At 41.5% G+C, this 21,683-nt stretch overlaps 1 protein-coding gene across 2 annotated transcripts in view; it reads right to left on the reverse strand.

Annotated features, from left to right (window-relative positions):
- stab1 (stabilin 1) overlaps positions 1–21,683 on the reverse strand; it is a 263,769-nt gene that overhangs the window by 18,647 nt on the left and 223,439 nt on the right. For both annotated transcript variants that reach the window (XM_070554590.1, XM_070554589.1), the window contains 3 exons: positions 17,944–18,050; positions 12,575–12,694; positions 176–307 (listed from right to left, as the gene is read on the reverse strand). In XM_070554590.1, the coding sequence (XP_070410691.1) occupies positions 176–307; positions 12,575–12,694; positions 17,944–18,050 (359 nt within the window). The remainder of the gene's footprint in view (positions 1–175; positions 308–12,574; positions 12,695–17,943; positions 18,051–21,683) is intronic.

Below are 21,683 nucleotides of genomic sequence, written 5' to 3' on the forward strand. Positions count from 1 at the left end.
GCAGCATTATGCAGCTAACAAAACATTGGCAATATAAATATAGTGTGTGTGTGTGTGTGTGCGTGCGTGCGTGTGTGTGTGTGTGTGTGTGTGTGTGTGTGCATGCGTGCGTGTGTGTGTGTGTGTGTGATAGCTGTGTCATCTAGCACCATTTATGTCCAGTGTGTGTTCTGACCTCGTTGCAGTGCGTAACTGTCAGGTTTAACCCAAGCCTTGACGCAATGACTTCCTGATTTCTCAGGTCTTTGAAAAGTCGTCTGCTGTGATTGGCTGAGATGTGATACTCCAGATCTCTTCTTGACAGAGTCTAAAACACACGAACAGAACAAAAACCAACAAATGCCATGACTCTGCTTTAAAGATAAACAACAAAACTACGTTTAAACGAGCTTATAGGCATCAAATTCTCCTAAACACATAGGCCATCAGATGAACCTTGTTTGGTTGTGAAGTACATTCCAACCGGCACATATGCACTGCTAGCTTCATAAAAAGAGTACGTTACTGAGCTCAAAGTAAAAGTTCTCCTTGTAGAAAACACAGTTGTTTCATGAGCATCATTCTGAAATGGGACCAGTTCATTTGAGCGTAATAAGTAATGCACCTGCAGTCACAAGGTTGGTTTAGGCCTCATTTAGTAGAGACAAATCCAACACTACTGGATATCAGAAAGCTGTGACTCAGTAAAATACACAAAAACTTCTGAATACATAAACAAAAAGGATTATTGGTATTTCATCCCCATCATAATCAAGAGAAACAAAGACAATCATGGGAACAAGTGTTGTTGTTTACATCTGTAACTTCCCATAACGAGTGCCATGTACTTATCCACCTTATTCCTCGGCTGGCAACTGTCTCCTACCCCCTCTCCAGCTCCTTTAAAGCCCCAAATTATCTACAGCTACACAAGAGCATTTACCTGGCATTCCGACGGACAGGTGGGGCAGTGTCTGAGCCAGGGGTGGGGCTTCAGAGGGGGTTGGGGGGGGGTTCAACGGGCCCCGCCCCTGCAACAAGGCTGATGAGAGGGAACGGCGCCTCTAACACAAACAATGGATGCTGAGAAGACAAGCACTTCCATAACTTGCGTTCAGAGGAGAAGGAGCTTCATTTTTAGTAATGCCTCTCATGCAGGTATATTTGGGTTTGTGTAGGCTGCTCCAGTCAGGATTGAATCATGGCTGCTGACATGGCAAGACCGACGGACTTAGTCATGTCGTAGGTGTAATATACTGAATAAAATGTTGAGCTGCATGACTGGCTTTATTTTTACTCTCACGTGTAACTTCAGGACCTGCTAATTTACAAGTGGATCTCCAAAAGTGTCTTTTGCGGCTCTTGGAGAGCACTGACGCTTTCTTCTCCTCTCCCTCCCTCCTTATCCCAAGGCTCGTTGTCCTGTCTTGTGTGCACAGCGCTTTCTGCATTTTTTCTGGAAACTGGAAACTATTAAAAATGGACCTGGTCAGTTGGTCTCTCAACGTGATTGACAAAATTTTTTCTTGGATATTCGTCGTTTCGGTGTCGGGATTCCTGCTGTTTGGCCTGAGCGGTTACCTGGCTTACTGGAAAATTAACAAGCTTTCGAGGAATATTGGCTCAATCCCGGAGCTCAGGGATGGATTGCATTGTGCTGTGAACGCACTAACTCGTATAATTGTCGAGTCGTAATCTTGGAACTTTGGCTGATATTCAGGCTCTGACAAAGAAGGTAGATTCCATCAAGGAGCAAGTGGACGGATCAGCACGGATTGGGATAGATTAGTTACGCCATTGTTGGATCTAGAGGGGTTGAAGACCAACAGAACACTAAGGCAGAGAGGAAATTATCTCTGTCTGGCCCCAAAACAATTCTTATCTGAATCTGGTGCCCTTGAGCCTGTGAGGCTGAAGTGTAAACTCACCTCAGAAGAAATGTGGAATGCTGCTGTTGCTATGGAAACTCTTCCTATCCCAGCCTGGGCGGGACTGTGACCGGTGAAGGCCGTGGAACCGTATCTTGGAGTCAATGTGCCCTCTAACCCATCATCTCCCTCCCCTGTCCAAACGGAGGTGATGAGTGCGGCCCCATGCGGCTGCACGCACTGAAGTGAGGAGAGTCCCAACCCTACCTCTCCACCTAGTGGACACTTGTGTTGTGTAATTATCCTCATATAAACCTTTTTGATCTGTTACAGTAGCGCCACTCAGGTTGCACATGACCACAGTCACCAATTCTTGTCATGTGTCTATGTTTTTATGTCTGATCTCAGAATCGTCTGTACTGAAACTCTAATTTCCCTCTGGGTTTAATAAAGTATTATTGAATTTGAATTGAATTTGAAGTGCATTATGGGTAAAACTCATCACCAGCTGTCCACCATCATCATCATCATCACATGTCAACAGATAACAACATGTGGCTGACAGAGAAGAAGAAATTGATTTGGCCTCAGGGATTATTTCAGTTCCATTTGCAAGACGGACTGTTCCAGAGAAGATGATCATCGTTACGAGACTCCGCCCACCCCGTCACTAGCTTGTCTCAGCCAGAGAAGACTCAGCCCTGGCTTCCATTCAAAAGGACTCACTGATGGAGCTACGGCTAAGTTATTGCAGTCTTCCTGCAGAGAGGAGGACGGGTTTCCTCCATAAATAATCAGAAACTTTTGTCATTGTTATTGATTTTACTTACACATAAAACCAAACTACTAAAACCATCTTTAGCTGCTGATCATGTAGCCGGTAGCGGTGCAGTCACAGCTGTAACGTAGAGCGTTGAGACGGTCTTAACGGAATTCCCTCTTAATACACACAATGTCCTTCATAATATTTAATTATTAACGATTGAACAAACATCCAAGCATAATCTCTTAATTACAGCTACTCACTCCCTCACCCCTCCTCTCGGTACGCTTCATAGACAACCAGCTGCAGCATGGTGACTCATGTCAGTAAAACATCTTAATAAAACCCCCTGCAGAAAGCATTTCAACAGCCTTCTCTGTTCTTTATTAGTTCAAAACACGATTAGTGAGTCCACACGGACAGATTATCCTCTCTTCTGTCTCGTGGTCTGCAGCAGCTGAGATGTTTAACAACGTGTCCACTTTCTCATTAAGCATTCCTCTTGTTTTGACCTTTTCTTTCTTGTGCCTGCTCATGTTTCTGTTGGGGTGCCATCTATCCAGCTCCACGGACACCTGCCTGTTGGATTATTAAACCACTGGTTGGTCAGATGTTGCTGCTGTCAGTCGGGAACGAGCACGGTGTTGGATAGCATCTTATTTTCCTTCCCTGTGTCTGGACTGAAGGTGCCGTATGCATGGCGAGCCTCACGGCAGTGATGCACCTTATGCAGCCCCTCATGGAGCGCGAGTCCGGCGCATCGGGAGGGCCAGCGACGCGTGGATGTGGATGGCTGATGTTTGAGGACGGACAGGTATGTTATCAGAAATCTCCAAATTTTTGACTAATAAATGACTGGAAAAATCCAAAGTGAGAAGTGGTCGTACCGGTCCACTGGGTGGGAGGCTGGACGTTCCTGCAGCCTGGGGGATCTCCGACAGGTGGGGTGGGGGAAGGCCAACAGCGCCGTTCTTCTCCAGAATTCACAGCTGGTCAGTCGGCCACCGTCGTCATGTTGTAACATCTTGTTAGATCAGTCAACTATCACTGAAAGCTCAGTCACCAAATACAGGGAGCCACATCTAACATCATATTATCATGGGAGGGCTCGGGCATTTGCTCCGACCCTGGTCTGGTTCTGATTTGTTCCGCTAGTGGTCTGAGATGTATACTGGGCACAGTACAGGATTCTTGTTTTTCATGGAGATGTTGAAGATTGTTAGGGCTTTACGTTTTGTGTGTGTGTGTGTGTGTGTGTGTGTGTGTGTGTGTGTGTGTGTGTGTGTGTGTGTGTGTGTGTGTATAGAAGACCCTTGTGAGTAAAACCATATTTGAAACATCAGTTAACTAAGGATACACATTGTTGTAAACCAGATGCAGTGATGATATTATATTGGGAGTAGTGAAACGGACATTGTAATGTACCCAAAAGCCAAGTATTTACATCAGTGCAAACAGAAACTGACTTTTGAATCTGCAGACACAAACACCCCATCTGTCTGGCCTCCAAACAAGAAGCACGGCATACGGTCTTGTCACCAGATAAAGTCAAGGTCAAAGTCATTTATTGTCATTTCTACCACATGTGCAAGACATACAGAGACGTAATGAGCCTAGCAACCTTTGCTTGGCTGGAACAAAAGTCATGCAGGAGACGAGACTCTCTGCACACTCTGAATAAAGTTCATCTTCCTTGAATCATAAATGACTTTTTATAACATGATAATTGCATAAGTGTCTCTCCTGTTAAATCCTAAAGTGTGTGAATAATGTGAGCATTAATAATGATGTGTTAAAATGAATATTTTTCCTGTAATGATTCATTTCAGATCTTAAACTGCACCAGATCCGTGTTTGTTGGTTTAACAAGTTCATCTATCAGTTTACTCGTGCATCATACGATTAATATTAAGGTTTTAACATTCATTTCACGAAACTTTTATAACTTTTCCACTAAGAGTTAACCTCTCAGTATGTGAGTGAAGGCGAGACTTCTGAGATATTTTGGTAATGTCTTTTAAACGTATCACATTCTGATTCGTCTAAGTTTATAAACAAAAATTGATAAATACAGGAATCACGTCCTGACCTAGTCAGTCGTTGCCGTTCACTAAACAAGGCCAGTCAGGTGAACAAGCATTTTGAGACCATCCATTCTATTGACCCCAAGGTCAAATGCTCTCTGCAACGCTTGTGAGTGATTTCAGACACAACGGCTCTTTTAGGAGCCACTCAACACTTCTGACATTCTAACCTGCAGACCCTGGTTGTACCTCGTGGCCGTACTAGAAACCTGAATTCAAAGTAACTGCGCCTCTTTGGGTTCCTGTGGTTTCGACGTCTGGTGAACCTCACCACACGGGCCTCTTTCGTCCGGACCGCCGGTGGGCAACCGTCACACAAAGGGTGTGTATCATGATTGCGTTGGATGGTTTTATAAATAAAGTTTAGCTTACCAAGCCGTACAGCCAAATTTATTTTACAACTCAAACTTCACAAGTTCAATCTCAGATACTCACAAGGTTCTGCTAAAACATCCAGCTTCCATTCCATCACTTTAGCAAGTTATCTGTGCAACCATCATGTCATTCATACCTTGTCATGTACAATCATTTAGTTTAGAAAAGAGAATTCAAATAATTTTTATAACTTTATTCTTGACTCTGTCTGAATTAATGTGAAGTGGTCCCTGAATAAGTAAAAGAAACTAAAGTCTTCTGATTAAACGCTTAACCAATCAGATCGATATTCCATATGTATATGAAATATAACATATTATTGATCATTTAATAAACATGTAGTAAATCCTTAACTCTACAGCCTTATGCAGAATTGGCTATATTATTTTACTCAAATTCATAATGTTACTTTGAAGTGTTTGTTACATAAAGAACAAGAACTATTTCAGCATTAAATTAAGTTATTTGTGTCGTTTATGTACTGTAACTTACATTTTGGTAAAAAAGAAAACTTTGTGTAGATTGAACCTTTTTGGAGTTACAGTTATTGTTCTAGTGCAGTAAGAAACAGAACCACAGGGTTGTAGAGGAAACTAGATGAATGTGGGTTGTTGGTAGCCTGATATTCTGTAAATAATATTTTTGTAAAGTGGGCAGCTTGTCTATGTTTCATCCTGAGGTAGAGATTTTCTACCTTAATGACAAAGGCTTGGTTTTAATTTTAACAAGTTCCACTACATTATTACTCATTGTTGTATGGGAACACCATAATGCCACACAATCTATGGCAGGTGGGGAGTTAAGTCAACACAACATGTAGCTGCTAGCTAGCATGCTAACATAGAGCCTCATGAGAGTAAAAAGCACTGCAGTTTAGGCAAGTTTTAAATTAGAGAACAAAGGGGGTGCAACAGACTTTTGTTATGTGCACACACTGAGTATTGCATGTGGGGGAAAGAACAGAGCTGAACTCAACACTACAGCTCCGATCCACCATCTTAAAAACAAACGTCTGTCTCCTTTTGCTTCTCCCTTCAATGTTCACCAGCAGGGCCGGATCTAGATTGGCATATTTGAGAGGGAAGACAGAAATGTGAAGGGGGAATGTGTTGGTGCAGGGGCGGTTTTGCTGACAGGCGACACAGGCGGCCACCTGGGGCACAATCTGCTATACAGGTTGCAAAATTGCAGAATAAAAAAAATTCAATAAATGTGTATATGTAATGTAGCATCTGGCTGTGTGATGAAAGGATTGATGAGAGTGTTGGGAACAGCTGTCTCTTTATTGAAAGACTCAAACAGTGCTCTGACTGCTACAACTCTAGGCAAAGATGTTTAACCCTTTGATGCATGATTTATGAAATCTTCAACCATGATTTTTTTGTACAATTTTTTTCATTCATCTTTAGGTGTGAATGAAACAAATTTCAACAAATAATTTTTGTAATATTTAATATTTTACAAATAATTTATTACAATACATGTCCACCTCAGTGGACAGCGTGCATTCTGAACATGAAATATGTTGGCTTGACTTACTGAAGTCCAAATGGAGGGGCTCAAATGCAATAAAGTTTTCAACAGCTATGCTTAATAGCAAAAAATAAATAAATAACAATTTTGAGTACCTGTCCATTGTAGTAACCATTATGTATCAAAGGGTTAATTCACAAAAACATCAATTTTACAGTAGTGGACACAGTTTTAGATCCACAGGGTAGATTTATAATGTTAAAAATATCTATACAGAACCAAAGCTTATGTATTGTCAGCATATACTGTCCAAATATTGACAACCCTTCATTCTTTCATCATGTTTTCTCTGTACTCTCCGAACACTTGGACTGTCCATTTATACTTGGAGGCGATTTTAATTTTGGTATGAACTCTTTAACAGACAGACTCAGTATGGTTGGGACTCAGCGCAGTTGGCAATCCACTAACATAGTTAAACAGTACATGAGTGATTATGGGCTTTGTGATGCATGGCGATCTCATCATCCTAACCGTAGAGAGTATACATTTTTCTCACACGTCCATCACTCTCATTCACGTTTGGATTATTTTCTAGTCAGCAGCTCATTGTTGGCTGACATTTCAGACACTGAGATACACCCCATAAGAAGGTAATCCCACCTCTCATAAGTATGGACTTGGGCATTTTCAGCAGATGTTTTAAGGCTGTGGTTGGCCCTAAATTCACTGTGATTTATTATCGTGTGATTTTTCAGTAAAACAATGTTGATTGTATATTTCCTCATTAGGTTGACACAGTGATGGCATGCTCTTGACTTGAACACTGTTGCTAACCATTTAAACATTCTCCCTCTCCTGAAAATAACGTTTTGCTTTTCTTGACATTGAATGTGCTACTACTAGTTTATCTGTTTAATTATAGATTCACGAGGATAAATACAATAAAGTTTATCTCTCACCAAATAGAATATTTACTAAGAAATCACAATGTAACCATAGAAACACTATTTGGTATATGTGTGTGTGTGTGTGTGTGTGTGTGTGTGTGTGTGTGTGTGTGTGTGTGTGTGTGTGTGTGTATGTGCTCTGTCTTCTCCATCCCCAGTGAGTCGTGGAGGATGGCTGCTTATACTGAGCCAGGATTCTCTTGAGGTTTCTTCCTGTTAAAAGGGAGTTTTCCTCTCCACTGTCGCTACATGCTTGCTTAGTATGAGGATTGCTGTAAAGATCCTGACACTAGTAATTGACTCAAGGCAACCTGCTGGGTTCCTCATATAGGAAACCTTTTTCTGATTGGCTAAATGAACTGGCCTGTATTGGAATGTTTACTGTGTGAAGGTCCTTGAGACGACTCTTGTCCTGATTTGGTGCTATGTAAATAAAATTTAATTGAATTGAATTGAACTGATGGGAGGGTCATTGAAATTGTCCAACATGGTGCTGTGGGCTGCGTGGATGCTGCCCCACTCTGGTGGCACTTGGGTGGCCTCGATGGGTGGACTTCTGACGGCCATGTGTGGGGCCTTGGGAGGTCTTGACGGTAACCACAGGTTGCTGCCTGATAGCTGTTTCACCCTTGGGTGGGTTTGGGTGAGGAGATGGTGGTCGTCCCCGGATGGGGATCTCAGCTGGCCCTGGAGATGGGGTACTGGCTTGTATGCTGCCGGCACGAGCATGCAGCGGTGCCTGGCCCTGGCTCAAGGGCCTCGGGTGGAACTTGGTTCCTCCTGTACTGGCAACAACACTTCTGTTCCATCTCGGGGTAGGGGGATGTTCCGGGAGGGGGAGGACTCAACTTTGCTTGGGTGTCTATAGGGGCTTTCGGTCGTTCGAAAATTTTGTAGTTCTATAAACTTGTCAGGAACCAGCCCCCTTTTGCATGCATTCAGACAGATAGGAACTAGGAACCTTTTTCCCGCAGTTCCTAGAAACATTTTAGCTCCTACTCCGAGGCTGGGACTTTCTGTGGTTCCAATAGAACTAACGTGACGTGGGTGCTTTGTGAGCTACACGCCTTGCTTGATTTCAGCATCTTTTCTGTTACAAATCATGTTTGTTTATTTAAAATAGACTGGACTGCATCCCGGTCGCTCCTGCTGCTGCCAGCACACCTTGCCAAAACCCAACAGGTAAAGAAAACAGTCTTAATGCGTTAACAAAGGTTTCGTCTCTTCTCTTGATATAACGGAAGGAAATTATCCATTTTGGGATTACATCTCGGAGTGAAAGCCACTAATAGCGAGCGTGTGTTTTCACCAAATTAATATGAATATGAAGTCATTTAGCTTTCTTTTCAGTGAATTTCTAGTTTGTTCTTTATGTTCACACATGTGAACCACATGCACGAAAACATACAATGCAAACGTGCAGTTAAATGTCTTAAATTAAATATATTATGCATATTAATTTTATAGTGTAAGCAGTATAGAGTTGATTATCAATATTACATTTTTATGGTGGGCTGGTTTGATTAATTAATATGTGTGGTTTGAAACTTGTTACGTAGTCAATAAGTTAGTTTAGGACACCGTGTGTTACTGATAAAGGTATTTTTATAACTTGTGTTTTTTTCTGGAATGTTTATCCATCCAGCTGCGACACCAGAGCTGGATAGGAAATACTCTTGCCTGGGGCACCAAACTGGGTTGAGCTGGCCCTGTGTCGGTGGTGGAAGTGCTCTGGATAACCATGTTTGTCACGTGATTGGATTACATTTTGTTATACTTTGAACTTTCCTTTCTTTCTCTGTCCCTGAAACCCTCATTCTTGCATTTGTCACATCACAAATCGACTACAGCAGTAGCATCTATAGCTGCTTTAACATCTGGGTCAGTACAGTCGGGGTTCGATTACTTCGGTTCGGGCTTGTACGGGCAGTTTTTGTTCAGACGTTCCCAAGGACTTCTCTGAAATGTGGAAATCCCGTGCACATGATCTCTCTCCTCCAACTGAGTAGCTGTGACGCAGTGTTGTTTTTGTTAATGAAAACAATGATTAATAGATTTTGTTGACACCTATTTTTTCATAACAAAAACTCGACGCTGACGAGCTAAAAATAGCTCTTTGGTGACTAAAACATGACGAGATAAACGGGAGTTTTGGTTAACGAGCCGAGACTAGACAAAACTAAGCTGGAAATGTACATTTCTGTCGGTCTCACTGAAGTTAAAAGTAACAGAGCTGCTGCTGTCTGTCCTTTACTCAGTAGACCAGCCTCAGCAGCTGAGTGAAGCTGGCTTCCCACCCACATCACAAAGCACTAACCACTATATCAGCGTGGACTTGTGAGGGGGTTGGAAGCCAACTTCACTCAGCTCACACATCCGTAATATTAACACATTTCTTATCCGTGTGTTTCCTGAAAAAGTCATGATTTGGGGCAGATAAATGAGAGACATGACGGTTTTAACAGGTTTGATGTGAACAGGTTTAAGGTTTTAAAGTCAGGATGATTGTCTCTGCTCCCTGGTTCCTAATAACGGGCCACATTCCTGCTTTTTATCCCTACAGCATCACAGTTTAGGCCCATCTAAATGTTTATGAGCAGAACTGGCTTATTTATAATAATTCTGTGAAAACTCACAACCCTGCAGGATATGGAAACACATTACTGCATTTAAGTCGGTGGACTTTCCCACAATATACATTCAAGATGGAGGTCTGATAACTCAAATAATAAATGAAACAAACACATTTCTTTATTTCTGTATGAATTGTGTGTAGAAAACTCTGTGTAAGAGACCATTCTGTTAAGGAAAGAAAATCATACATTTCTATAGAGGAATTCTACAGAATGATGCACAGATCTGCATCAATGAACTATATACATTATTATGGTTATCAATGAAGTAAAAAACCGATACCAGTCTGGGGATTATTGTTTTACAGAATCTGGGGCAGCTGAGATTGTGTCCCATAGCCATAAAATAAATGTTGGTATAAAACTCACTGCAGTAGCTCAGAGTCTGACCTATAAATGCATTTGTTAGAGAATAATACACTGCTGTGACGAGAGCTCCGTGCAGACATGTTCTTGCTGCTCTGAAGACACACCCACGGCTCTCTTTTCCCTTTTCCACTGAGCGGGAGCTTCGTGCTACAGACAGAGATGTTTACCTAACAGCATCCAGCATGAAACTGCATCAGCTGGGAACCCCCGCTGCCTGATTCTACTCACCAATCAGAGGACGTAGGCATGAATTTCAGCCAGCCAATCAGTCTGTACTGTCACCTCAGTCCCAGTTGGACTTTAGAGGAAGAGGTCTGAAAAAATGGGTCACCTCAGAATGGAAGATGTGACCCTAATGTCATGAAGACAGCTGAGAAACGATTTGTTCTGTCACACAATGTGGCTAATCACATGCTAATCATTTTATTAACTTGGCTGATGAATGAGGGGAGTGTTAGTTCAGACATCTGAATAGGAGTTTTCAGAACCAGCAGTCGACTTGTTGACTGAGTGTTACATCTCCTCAAAGGAGAGGAGCCATGCACCCATCTGACAAACACATTTTGCTGTGCCAGTGCGACCAGCTGATTGGCTGCCTCAAAGGTCCATGCCCACATCCCTCTGTCACCATTGGTCTGGCTTTGTTTGGCTGGTCATGATCATGAGGGGCTGTGGGTGCAGCACAAAAGGCTGTTTGGTGTAACCAAACAGATGAGACTGATCAGAGATCTCCTTAGCTGCTTTTACAGGACCGTAGCGTTTGCAACACAGGATTTGCCGCAGCTCCCTGGGGAGGATTTTGGCATTTACAGTAGCAAAGCTGAAGCTAGAATAAATTGCCATCGGGCACCTCTCAAACCAAGATGGGATAAAGGGAGGTCGCTGGGCGGCCCCCCCACATGTGACTTACAGGGTCGCGCATTCAGCGTCAGACGGAAGACACGTCAGACTGATGACATTTCTTTTTCAGGACCTTTAGCTTTGATGTGACTTGCTTTTTGACCCGCTTGATGCCCCGCTCAGCCAGTGCTTTCACCACTCTGTCGAACAGCTGGCTGTCCTCACCGTCCCCGTAAAAAGGCGACTAATCTGTTCATCCGCTCGCACGGCCAAAAGCTCCATGGTCTCTGCGTGCGTCCAGTTAGCCATGTTGTAGGTGGTTGAAAGATACTAGTGAGAGGCCATGTTTATCTGTGTTTATATCCCTTCTGGCCGGCACTCGGCGCGCAGTACATGTCACTAACGCGACCACCCTCTTTAGTGGGGGGCCTCCCATATTCGCTCCAAAGGGGTTAGCGGGGCTGACATGCGTTTAGCCGTCAGAGGCGAGGGGCTCATGCAGCAATATTACTACGAGGCAAAGAGCATCAGAATCGAGTTTTATCACCTTTCCCCCTTGCTCCTTGCCGTGTTTACAAGACCCACAAATTTGGATTCATCACTCTGTAATGACGCGATGGTTTGTCTTATAAAAGTGGCTTTTGATGGCTCCTGCCTGTGTGGCAGAGGTGAGGCCAGTTGGAGGCTGATTTTAAAGTGAAAAACACTCTTATCTCCCACAACGTGTCTTAGCCTACTCCTTATGTTGCAATCCCACGAGCCGGGTCGTAACACCAAGTGTGAACAATCTTCCTGAACTGCACAGTGTCGTTAGCGCTGTTGCCTCGAGGCAATAAGGTCCTTGGTTTGACTCTCTAAGTGGGTTGGTTAGTTGGTTGGTTGGTTTCTCTCTAAGTTACCATTAGGTGTGTGTGTGTGTGTGTGTGTGTGTGTGTGTGTGTGTGTGTGTGTGTGTGTGTGTCGTTGTGTTGCCCTGTGATGGTCTGGCAAACTGTCCATGGTGTACCACGCCTGTTTGCCTGAAGACTGCTGGCGATCAGCACCCACCCCATGTGACCCTGCATGGACAGGGTTTCCATAATGGATGGATAGAACAATCTTACTGGGAGCTGCAGTCAACATGCTTGATGGTACAGGTATAAAAAAGAGCTCACCTTTTTGTTTGACACCAAGGATCTCACATTATTTTCTTTATCTACTGAAGGGCAGCAAATATTAAAGGACTGAAGTAGACGTTTACCTGGTTTGGTGTGAAGCCAGAGTTAAGAGGGACAAACAGCGTGATGTCCGACTTCCTGTGAGTCAAAACTTCAACAAGCTGCTTTCCTTCTGAGGACGAGCCACTGTGGTCCAACAGCAACTTAACAAGAGAGGAAGAAAAGCAACAACTAGCAACCAGAGTTGGGTCAGTTCAGGATTATTTACATCTTACATCCCCTACCTTCTGTCTGGAACCCTAACCAACACTTACCAGTACTTAGACACAGAAGCAAAAATGTAGTTTATAAAAATCTATGTATTACTATATTATAGTACTATTTACTATGGTTATTGTGCTGTGGTGTGGGGTAACAAATGTAAAGCCTTTGTTTATTTTGCAGAAAAGAGCAGTAAGAATTGTACACAAAGCCAATCCAAGGGATCATACTAATTCATTGTTCATTAAACCTGAATTATAAAACAAAGAGTTTGTTGTATTAAGCACATTATTAGTTTTGTACAAGGCATAAGATCAACCAATGAACTTGCAGAAGCTGTTTGTTTTAACATCTGAGGATCGGGGGACGAGAAGGAAATTCAGTTTTAAACATCAGTTGGCAAGGACTACCGTAAAACGGAGCTGCATTCAGTTTCTGGTGTTAATAATGGAATTCATGAGAGGACGAGTTAAAGACGTGTGGAAATAGTTTTCAGTTTAAGAGGTTATCTAAAAGTAGACTACGTCAAATGTATGGACTTGCTGAATGCTGGACATGGTGGAGGTTCTAAATAGGTGAAATAATCATTTAATTTGATGTTGATTTTGTTTGTAGGGTAAGTGACTGACAGACCATCGATGTGTGTATGTATATTTTATATGTGTGTATGTATATTTTATATGTGTGTGTGTATATTTTATGTGTGTATGTATATTTTATATGTGTGTGTGTATATTTTATATGTGTGTATGTATATTTTATATGTGTGTATGTATATTTTATATGTGTGTGTGTGTATTTTATATGTGTGTGTGTGTATTTTATATGTGTGTGTGTATATTTTATATGTGTGTGTGTATTTTATGTGTGTGTGTGTGTGTGTATTTTATATGTGTGTATGTGTATTTTATATGTGTGTATGTATATTTTATATGTGTGTATGTATATTTTATATGCGTGTTTGTGTGTGTGTGTATTTTACATGTGTGTGTGTATATTTCATGTGTGTGTATATTTTATATGTGTGTGTATATTTTATATGTGTGTATGTATATTTTATATGTGTGTGTGTGTATTTTATATGTCTGTGTGTATATTTTATATGTGTGTGTGTGTATTTTATATGTGTGTGTGTGTATTTTATATGTGTGTGTGTGTATTTTATATGTGTGTATGTGTATTTTATATGTGTGTATGTATATTTTATATGTGTGTATGTATATTTTATATGCGTGTTTGTGTGTGTGTGTGTATTTTACATGTGTGTGTGTATATTTTATGTGTGTGTATATTTTATATGTGTGTGTATATTTTATATGTGTGTATGTATATTTTATATGTGTGTGTGTGTATTTTATATGTGTGTGTGTATATTTTATATGTGTGTGTGTATATTTTATATGTGTGTGTGTGTATATTTTATATGTGTGTATGTATATTTTATATGTGTGTGTGTGTATTTTATATGTGTGTGTGTATATTTTATATTTGTGTGTATATTTTATATGTGTGTATGTATATTTTATATGTGTGTGTGTGTATTTTATATGTGTGTGTGTGTATTTTATATGTGTGTGTGTGTATTCTATATGTTTGTATGTGTATTTTATATGTGTGTATGTATATTTTATATGTGTGTATGTATATTTTATATGTGTGTGTGTGTATTTTACATGTGTGTGTGCATATTTTATGTGTGTGTATATTTTATATGTGTGTAAGTATATTTTATATGTGTGTGTGTATTTTATATGTGTGTGTGTATATTTTATATGTGTGTGTGTATTTTTTATGTGTGCGTGTATATTTTATATGTGTGTGTGTATATTTTATATGTGTGTGTATTTTATATGTGTGTGTGTATATTTTATATGTGTGTATGTAGATTTTATATGTGCGTGTGTATATTTTATGTGTGTATATTTTATATGTGTGTGTGTATATTTTATATGTGTGTATGTATATTTTATATGTGTGTGTGTGTGTATTTTATATGTGTATGTGTGTATATTTTATATGTGTGTGTATATTTTATATGTGTGTGTGTATATTTTATATGTGTGTGTGTGTATTTTATATGTGTGTGTATATTTTATATGTGTGTGTGTGTGTGTGTATTTTATATGTGTGTGTGTGTGTGTGTATTTTATATGTGTGTGTGTGTATATTTTATATGTGTGTGTATATTTTATATGTGTGTGTGTATTTTATATGTGTGTGTGTGTGTATTTTATATGTGTGTATGTTTTATATGTGTGTGTGTATTTTTATGTGTGCGTGTATTTTTATATGTGTGTGTGTATATTTTATATGTGTGTGTGTGTGTATTTTTATATATGTGTGTGTATGTTTTATATGTGTGTGTATTTTATATGTGTGTGTGTGTGTGTGTATTTTATATGTGTGTGTATTTTATATGTGTGTGTGTATTTTATATGTGTGTGTATATTTTATATGTGTGTGTGTGTATATTTTATATGTGTGTGTGTATATTTTATATGTGTGTGTATATTTTATATGTGTGTGTGTATTTTATATGTGTGTGTGTGTGTATTTTATATGTGTGTATGTTTTATATGTGTGTGTGTATTTTTATGTGTGCGTGTATTTTTATATGTGTGTGTGTATTTTTATATATGTGTGTGTATGTTTTATATGTGTGTATTTTATATGTGTTTGTATATTTTATATGTTTAAGAATGGAGCTGGTATTATGGGATGTTCTTCCTGCTCTTTTTCAATCATTGGCATTCTGTAACATCAGTCTCCTTTGATGGTTTTGGTTTGGTTTGGTTTAGTTCGGTGTCATAAGAAAGATGTGAAGTCTGGGATTACAAGAATAATCTGGCTGAATTTATGATGTTTGATTAGTTATCAAATAAATCTTAGCCCATCCAACGGCAGTGTGCAGATCAACGGTACCCGTGTGGTGAGAGTTCTCAGGAGATCCGGCAAGCAAAGCCGTCTGGGCAAGGCGTATGATTAGGCTTCTGGAGGTTGTAGTTCCTTTAAATACGCACGGCTGGTCAAGAGATACTCTCCGGACGTCCGCTGGCGGCTGGTTCTTATGTCTGATGAAGTCGTTGCACTTTAACAATGAACTGGTTCAATGCCGCTAAAAGTGTTCTAATGTTCTCTCTGCTGGACCTCACATCTCTTTCAGCATTTTGGCAGGAACTGCATTACAAAGTCTTCCCTTTTAAGGATCCGTGTTGGACCAATCAGAGGCCAGAAAAAGTAGGAGGAGTTAACAAAGTTCTTTGATAATCCAAAGGCAACTGGACTTCTTCATTTGGATTACCATGACCTGGATGACTGAGAACCTTCACCAGCATAAAGCACCCACCCCCATTACATCCGTCCTCAGTGACTTATTAGGACATCTTTCTCTTCCTGTGTGGTCCAAGTATGATATAACTGTCATTGTTAATATACTGATATTAAAATGCGACATGACTGATAATAAAATCAAAGTAGATTTGTTTGGTGTATTTAAGATCTGAAATAAAGTGTTTAAACATCAAAGGTTATTTACGTAGATTCATCATTACTGTCAAGCGACCAAGTCTTATTAAATTCCCTGTGGATACAACATCTGTTGGTCTGTGATTGTTATGATCTGTAAAGTGAGAAAGTCGTGTATAAAACAGAGAATGATCCTTTTATTAAAGTACAAAGTTCCGTTTCTGACAGAGACTTGTGACTTGCAGGAACACATAAACAGGAATTCGTTATGGCTGTTCAACACATTTTCACTCCCAGCGCGTCAAAAACAAACGTTTGGTCAGCCACCCTCCACGTCAGACCCCAGACGCCAAACGTGCTCTTTTTCGTTACTTATGTGCGAAAAGGGTTTTTTCCCTTTTCTAACTGCAGATCCCAATGCAGCGTAAAACTGAAGCGATGGGATGTCCGCTGATGCGGCACCGAACCACCTCGTTTAACCACACCTAAACCTTAACGTTTCACTATTTATAACCTTCCCCTCTCCCTCATCCTAACCTTAACCCTCTTGCTACCTAAAACGTTACTCTCACTGTGACCAAGCGTTTGTTTCCCCTGCATTCTGACTCTGACAGTCAGAGTCTGACTGTCAATTTTCGTATTTGCCGCCCAAGGGGAACGTTAGAACATACCATCTGGCGAGGGGGAGGTTACACATACCCTCTACTTTTAACCTCCACCATGGTAGTTGAAACCTCCCCCTCGCGTTGGCTCGGTCCAAACTCGACCAATCACGAGGCGGCTCCTGCCGTTCACTTCATAGAGCCGGCTTTTAGAGCGACCATCACTAACGTGTTCGGGATGGGGTGAGGGGAAGGTTAAATAAGAGGATAAGGTTAAGGTGAGGTACAATGAGCTTGTTTGGTGCCCTGGCTGCGGACATCCCATCACGTCAGTGTAACGCTGCATTGGGATCTGCAGTCAAATAAGGGAAAACCCCTTTTCGCACATAAGTAACGAAAAAGGGCACTTTTGGCGTCTGGGTCTGACGTGGAGGGTGGCTGACCAAGCGTTTGTTTTTGACGCGCTGGGAGTGAGAACGTGTTGGACTGTTCCTCCCACATGGCGAGATCGTAAGCGGAGCATGTTCTGGTTTGGAAAGCACGGCTTCCCGAGCAAACACAGACATGCCTGTGGCCAGTGTCATGACCTATGCATTGCATGGCTTTCTTACACTACACTTCTAAAGTTCTGGTATCAGGCGAGGCGTCGCATCTGAAGCTATGCCGCTCCACCTGTGAGAGTAAAACTGTAAGGCGTGTCTTTGGCACTCAGATATCAGTTCTATTTGCTTTACAGCCGGACAGGACACGGGGAAAGGGTCTGTATTTGTATAGCGTCCTCTAGGGTTCTACAGCCCCCCAAGGTGCTTCACAATACAACCAGTCATTCACACGCTGGTGGGGACGAGCTACTCTTTAGATATGCATCCATTCTTTGAGATGGAAAACAAAAATTGAAACATCAGGACATAGAGATGTTCAAAAGGCTTAACGCCTTGCCAAACTTCTTCTAGTATTCATCTTCTGAAATAGTTTTTGTATTTGCTATTCATCATCAGGATTCCATCCATCACCTGGTGCTGAAAACTGAGGAAATGCTGAATAAACCAGTAGAACCAGAACGTCTGGATGCACAATGATCAAGATACTGATCCAATTCCTAAATAATAGGCTGTGATGCTCACCTTGTAAAAGATGGAGAAGTCGTTGTTGGCAGCTAGGACACTGGTCAGGACGCTGTTACAGAAGTCCCCGTTTCCAACGTAACCATCAGGACATGAGCACGAGACATCTGGACAGAAAGACCAGTGTTAAATCCCATTTCCGTATAATCTCTGCAGAAAGGTGATGTTCCAAATGGTTAGGGCTAGGCACTGTGTTGTTGACCCCCTGGGGGTTGCACAACCTCATAAGGTGCTGTATAACACAGGCAATTTACCATTCACCACACCACCCATTCCAACCTGCTTAAACACCCTTCTCCACCTCATCTCCACCCTCTTCGTTGCTTTGGACCGAGGCCGGGCAATAAAACAATAGCAAAAACTAACTTCCTCTCGATACTCACATGAGAATGTGTTGATAGTACTTGGATAAAAGGAACAGAGCTACACAGCTCAGTAGCAGCCATAACGGTGATGTTAGTGCAGCTGTAGCCTGCTGCGGGTTTCACGGCTGATAGAAAGCGAGGAGACGAGTTCCTCAGAACAAAAAAACGAATGGCATCGTTGAAACCGAACAGTTCAGCTTCGTGGATGTAGTTTTGCTAGTCACTCATATGCTGAGCGCAGGTTTTGACATAGTCGGGGGAAACCATCGATCGGTCTGAGTTCATGAAGCAGCTCCACCCGTCGGAGCAGCGGGACATAAAACTTTATAGAGCGAGTGGGTTTGAGAAGATTTACTTAAGCACCCTCAGTGCTTGAAGTGGAAAAGCGTGCTTTTGAGGCAAAGATCTCACACGGGTGCCTCGCCCATGGCTGTGGTGTTTGATGGTTCAGAGTGAGATAGTGTGTGAAGAGGGTTGGATGCATGAGTTGTTGATGAATTCCAGAGAGCAGTCGTGCAGCAGGGTTTACACTTATACCAGCTAAAAGACCGCTACAGACGTCCGTGTGTGGTGACACTAAAGCATGAATGACCTTTTCCAGGTCGGACTTGAAAATGAAAGGTTTTATTTACAAATGATCCGGAGAGAGTGTTTTACGGAGTTGGTTACAATGCCGGGCACCGCAGAATCAAATGTACACCTGGGTCCGGACGAATGGTCGGACAAAAGGCAACAGGACACCTTGATGCTGCTTAAGACCAAGCATGATCTTGTCAGGTGCAAATGTGAGAACGTCTGTTTTGTCTGCATTCAAACAACAAGTAAACAACCAGTAAACATAAAGCAGAAGATTAAAACTCACAGATGTGGAATATACCCACACTTTCAAGAACAAAAAGGCACGGGTTACATCAGTGCTACGTGGACATACGTAACACGTAGCACTGATGTGTCATTTCAAGTTGACTTGCTTGTTTGTAATTGGTTAATCCAGATTCAGTGTTTATGTAAAAATACGTTTGTTTCCAAATGAAAAGGTTCTAGATCTGTAGACATGCACATTTGTTCTATAAAATCCCTCTGCTCTGAGTGCAAAGTGGATCAATAAAGTCTAATCTATTGTTAAAACAAGCAGACATTTCGAGAATTTATCTTTTGATGCTTGTTTTACAGACGTCTGTTCTCCTGTAATGCTTGAAAGTTTAGTTCTTGTAGCGTCACACTTGATAGCGTAATGACTCTATATCTAATCATGACAAATAAGATGTGATGATTCCATTTAAATATGAAATATCAACCTGATTGATCTTTGAATGTATAACCAGACGAGCTTAGGACTCTTTGCTTATTCAGGGACCATAAACACACTTCGTATTAATTCAGACAGAGTCAGGTACAGCATTTTCCAGACTAAAAGTTGCTTCGGAGTATAAGTCGCACCAGCCATAAAATGTATAATGAAGAAGAAAAAAACACAAATAAGTCTTCAAAGAGCCAACAAACAGACTTAGAAGCAAACAAGCATTCCAGCTTCCTGTCGTCACCTGGAGAGATCTCAGACTAGACGGGTCCTATCGGAGCTAATCTGCGGGTTCCTGGTATCAGACATATTTGACTCTGTCTGGATTAATTTGAAGTGTGTTTGTGGTCCCTGAATAAGTATAAGTAACTAGAATCTTCTAATTAGACAGTCAAAGATCAATCAGATTGATATTTCATATTTATATGGAATCATCACATCTTGTTGATCATTTGTCACCAATCCTTAACTCTACAACGGAAATGAAAGGAAACGTGGGTTTGGAGGTGACGAGCGCATGAAGAAGTGGAGGAGAATAAATGACCAATGTGTCCATGTTAAAAGTTTCTGAAATACAAAAAACACAATATAAAGACACTATCTTGGACTGGATACATGTCAGGATACCACACGACAATGCTACGCCCTCTGCTGTCCGGGCGGGGCATTGCTCCCCAGGAGACGGAGAAGTCTGAAGGCAAACGTCTCCGTCTGTGCGTGCGTGGCTCTCCCCCGTGGAGAATTAGGCTTTAAGTGTCTTTGAAGGACACACTAAACTCAAAGCCCAAGTCACCACACTGCACCCACAGCATCTAAATCTAGCTGGAAGGTGGAAGAACTATAACACAAATGTCTCGAGAGGTTCAAATCTATCTGCTTACAACAGCCAGGTGCTACCACACCCGTCTTCCTGGAATTAACCATGGAAGTGGCCATACAAGCTGCTGTAAATACAATGGTTTCCATTTCACCCAAGGGCTCCACTAAAAGCACATGACTTAAGTTAAAGGTGTTGGCCAGTAGAGTAGTAGAAATGCAGTACAACTACTAGGGATGAGCCGGGTACTCGTTTCAGACGAGTATCCGGTACGGATAAAGCATTTTTGACGAATACGAGCATGAAACGAGTAAAACTCGTAAATATCTGTATTCGTGCTGAAGGCCAGTCACATGAGCGCCCGCCCCTCCCTACACACAAAACTCTGCAGCCGGGAGCTCAGTCCATCCGACACTCACTCACACACACACTCTCACTCACACTCTCTCTCACACTCTCTCTCACACTCTCTCTCTCTCTCTCTCTCTCTCTCTCTCTCTCTCTCTCTCTCTCTCTCTCTCTCTCTCTCTCTCTCTCTCTCTCTCTCTCTCTCTCTCTCTCTCTCTCTCTCTCTCTCTCTCTCTCTCTCTCTCTCTCTCTCTCTCTCTCTCTCTCTCTCTCTCTCTCTCTCTCTCTCTCTCTCTCTCTCTCTCTCTCTCTCTCTCTCTCTCTCTCTCTCTCTCTCTCTCTCTCTCTCTCTCTCTCTCTCTCTCTCTCTCTCTCTCTCTCTCTCTCTAAGATGATCCCCATCTTTAGACCCTCCTGGGACCGGCAGAACCTCTGTGCCATCCTGGATTAGTGCAAACAACGAGTCAAACTAACGACTTACTCCAGCATCTGGAAGAGTTATTCTGGTAAGCTGTTGGTTAAATATGATCTAGAGTTTTATTAATATCTACACACAGCGGTAACACTGGCAGCACATTATTTATTCTGTACAATGTCCTTGAGTGACAAGAAAGATGCTTTTTAAATAAAATGTATTATTATTATTATTATTCTATTATTTATTTTTTTATTTATCTGTAGATTATTAAATTATATTGGGACAGATAATGAAGCTAAGACCTGGAGTCAGCCGAGAGCTTCTGGTGGAGCTCAGAAATGAAATATAAAACATAAAAGTAAACCAACTGAACCGATTTTGGTTCTGAGGATGAACAGAACCCTCCCCCGTGTTCAAATCAGGTCGTGGGCCTTCTGAATCAAGCGGTCCTTTTCATGCTGCTGTTTCCACCAATCTTGCCTCTCTCAGAAT

The sequence above is a fragment of the Nothobranchius furzeri genome, chromosome 9, assembly GCF_043380555.1.
Source record: "Nothobranchius furzeri strain GRZ-AD chromosome 9, NfurGRZ-RIMD1, whole genome shotgun sequence".
NCBI lineage: Eukaryota > Metazoa > Chordata > Actinopteri > Cyprinodontiformes > Nothobranchiidae > Nothobranchius > Nothobranchius furzeri.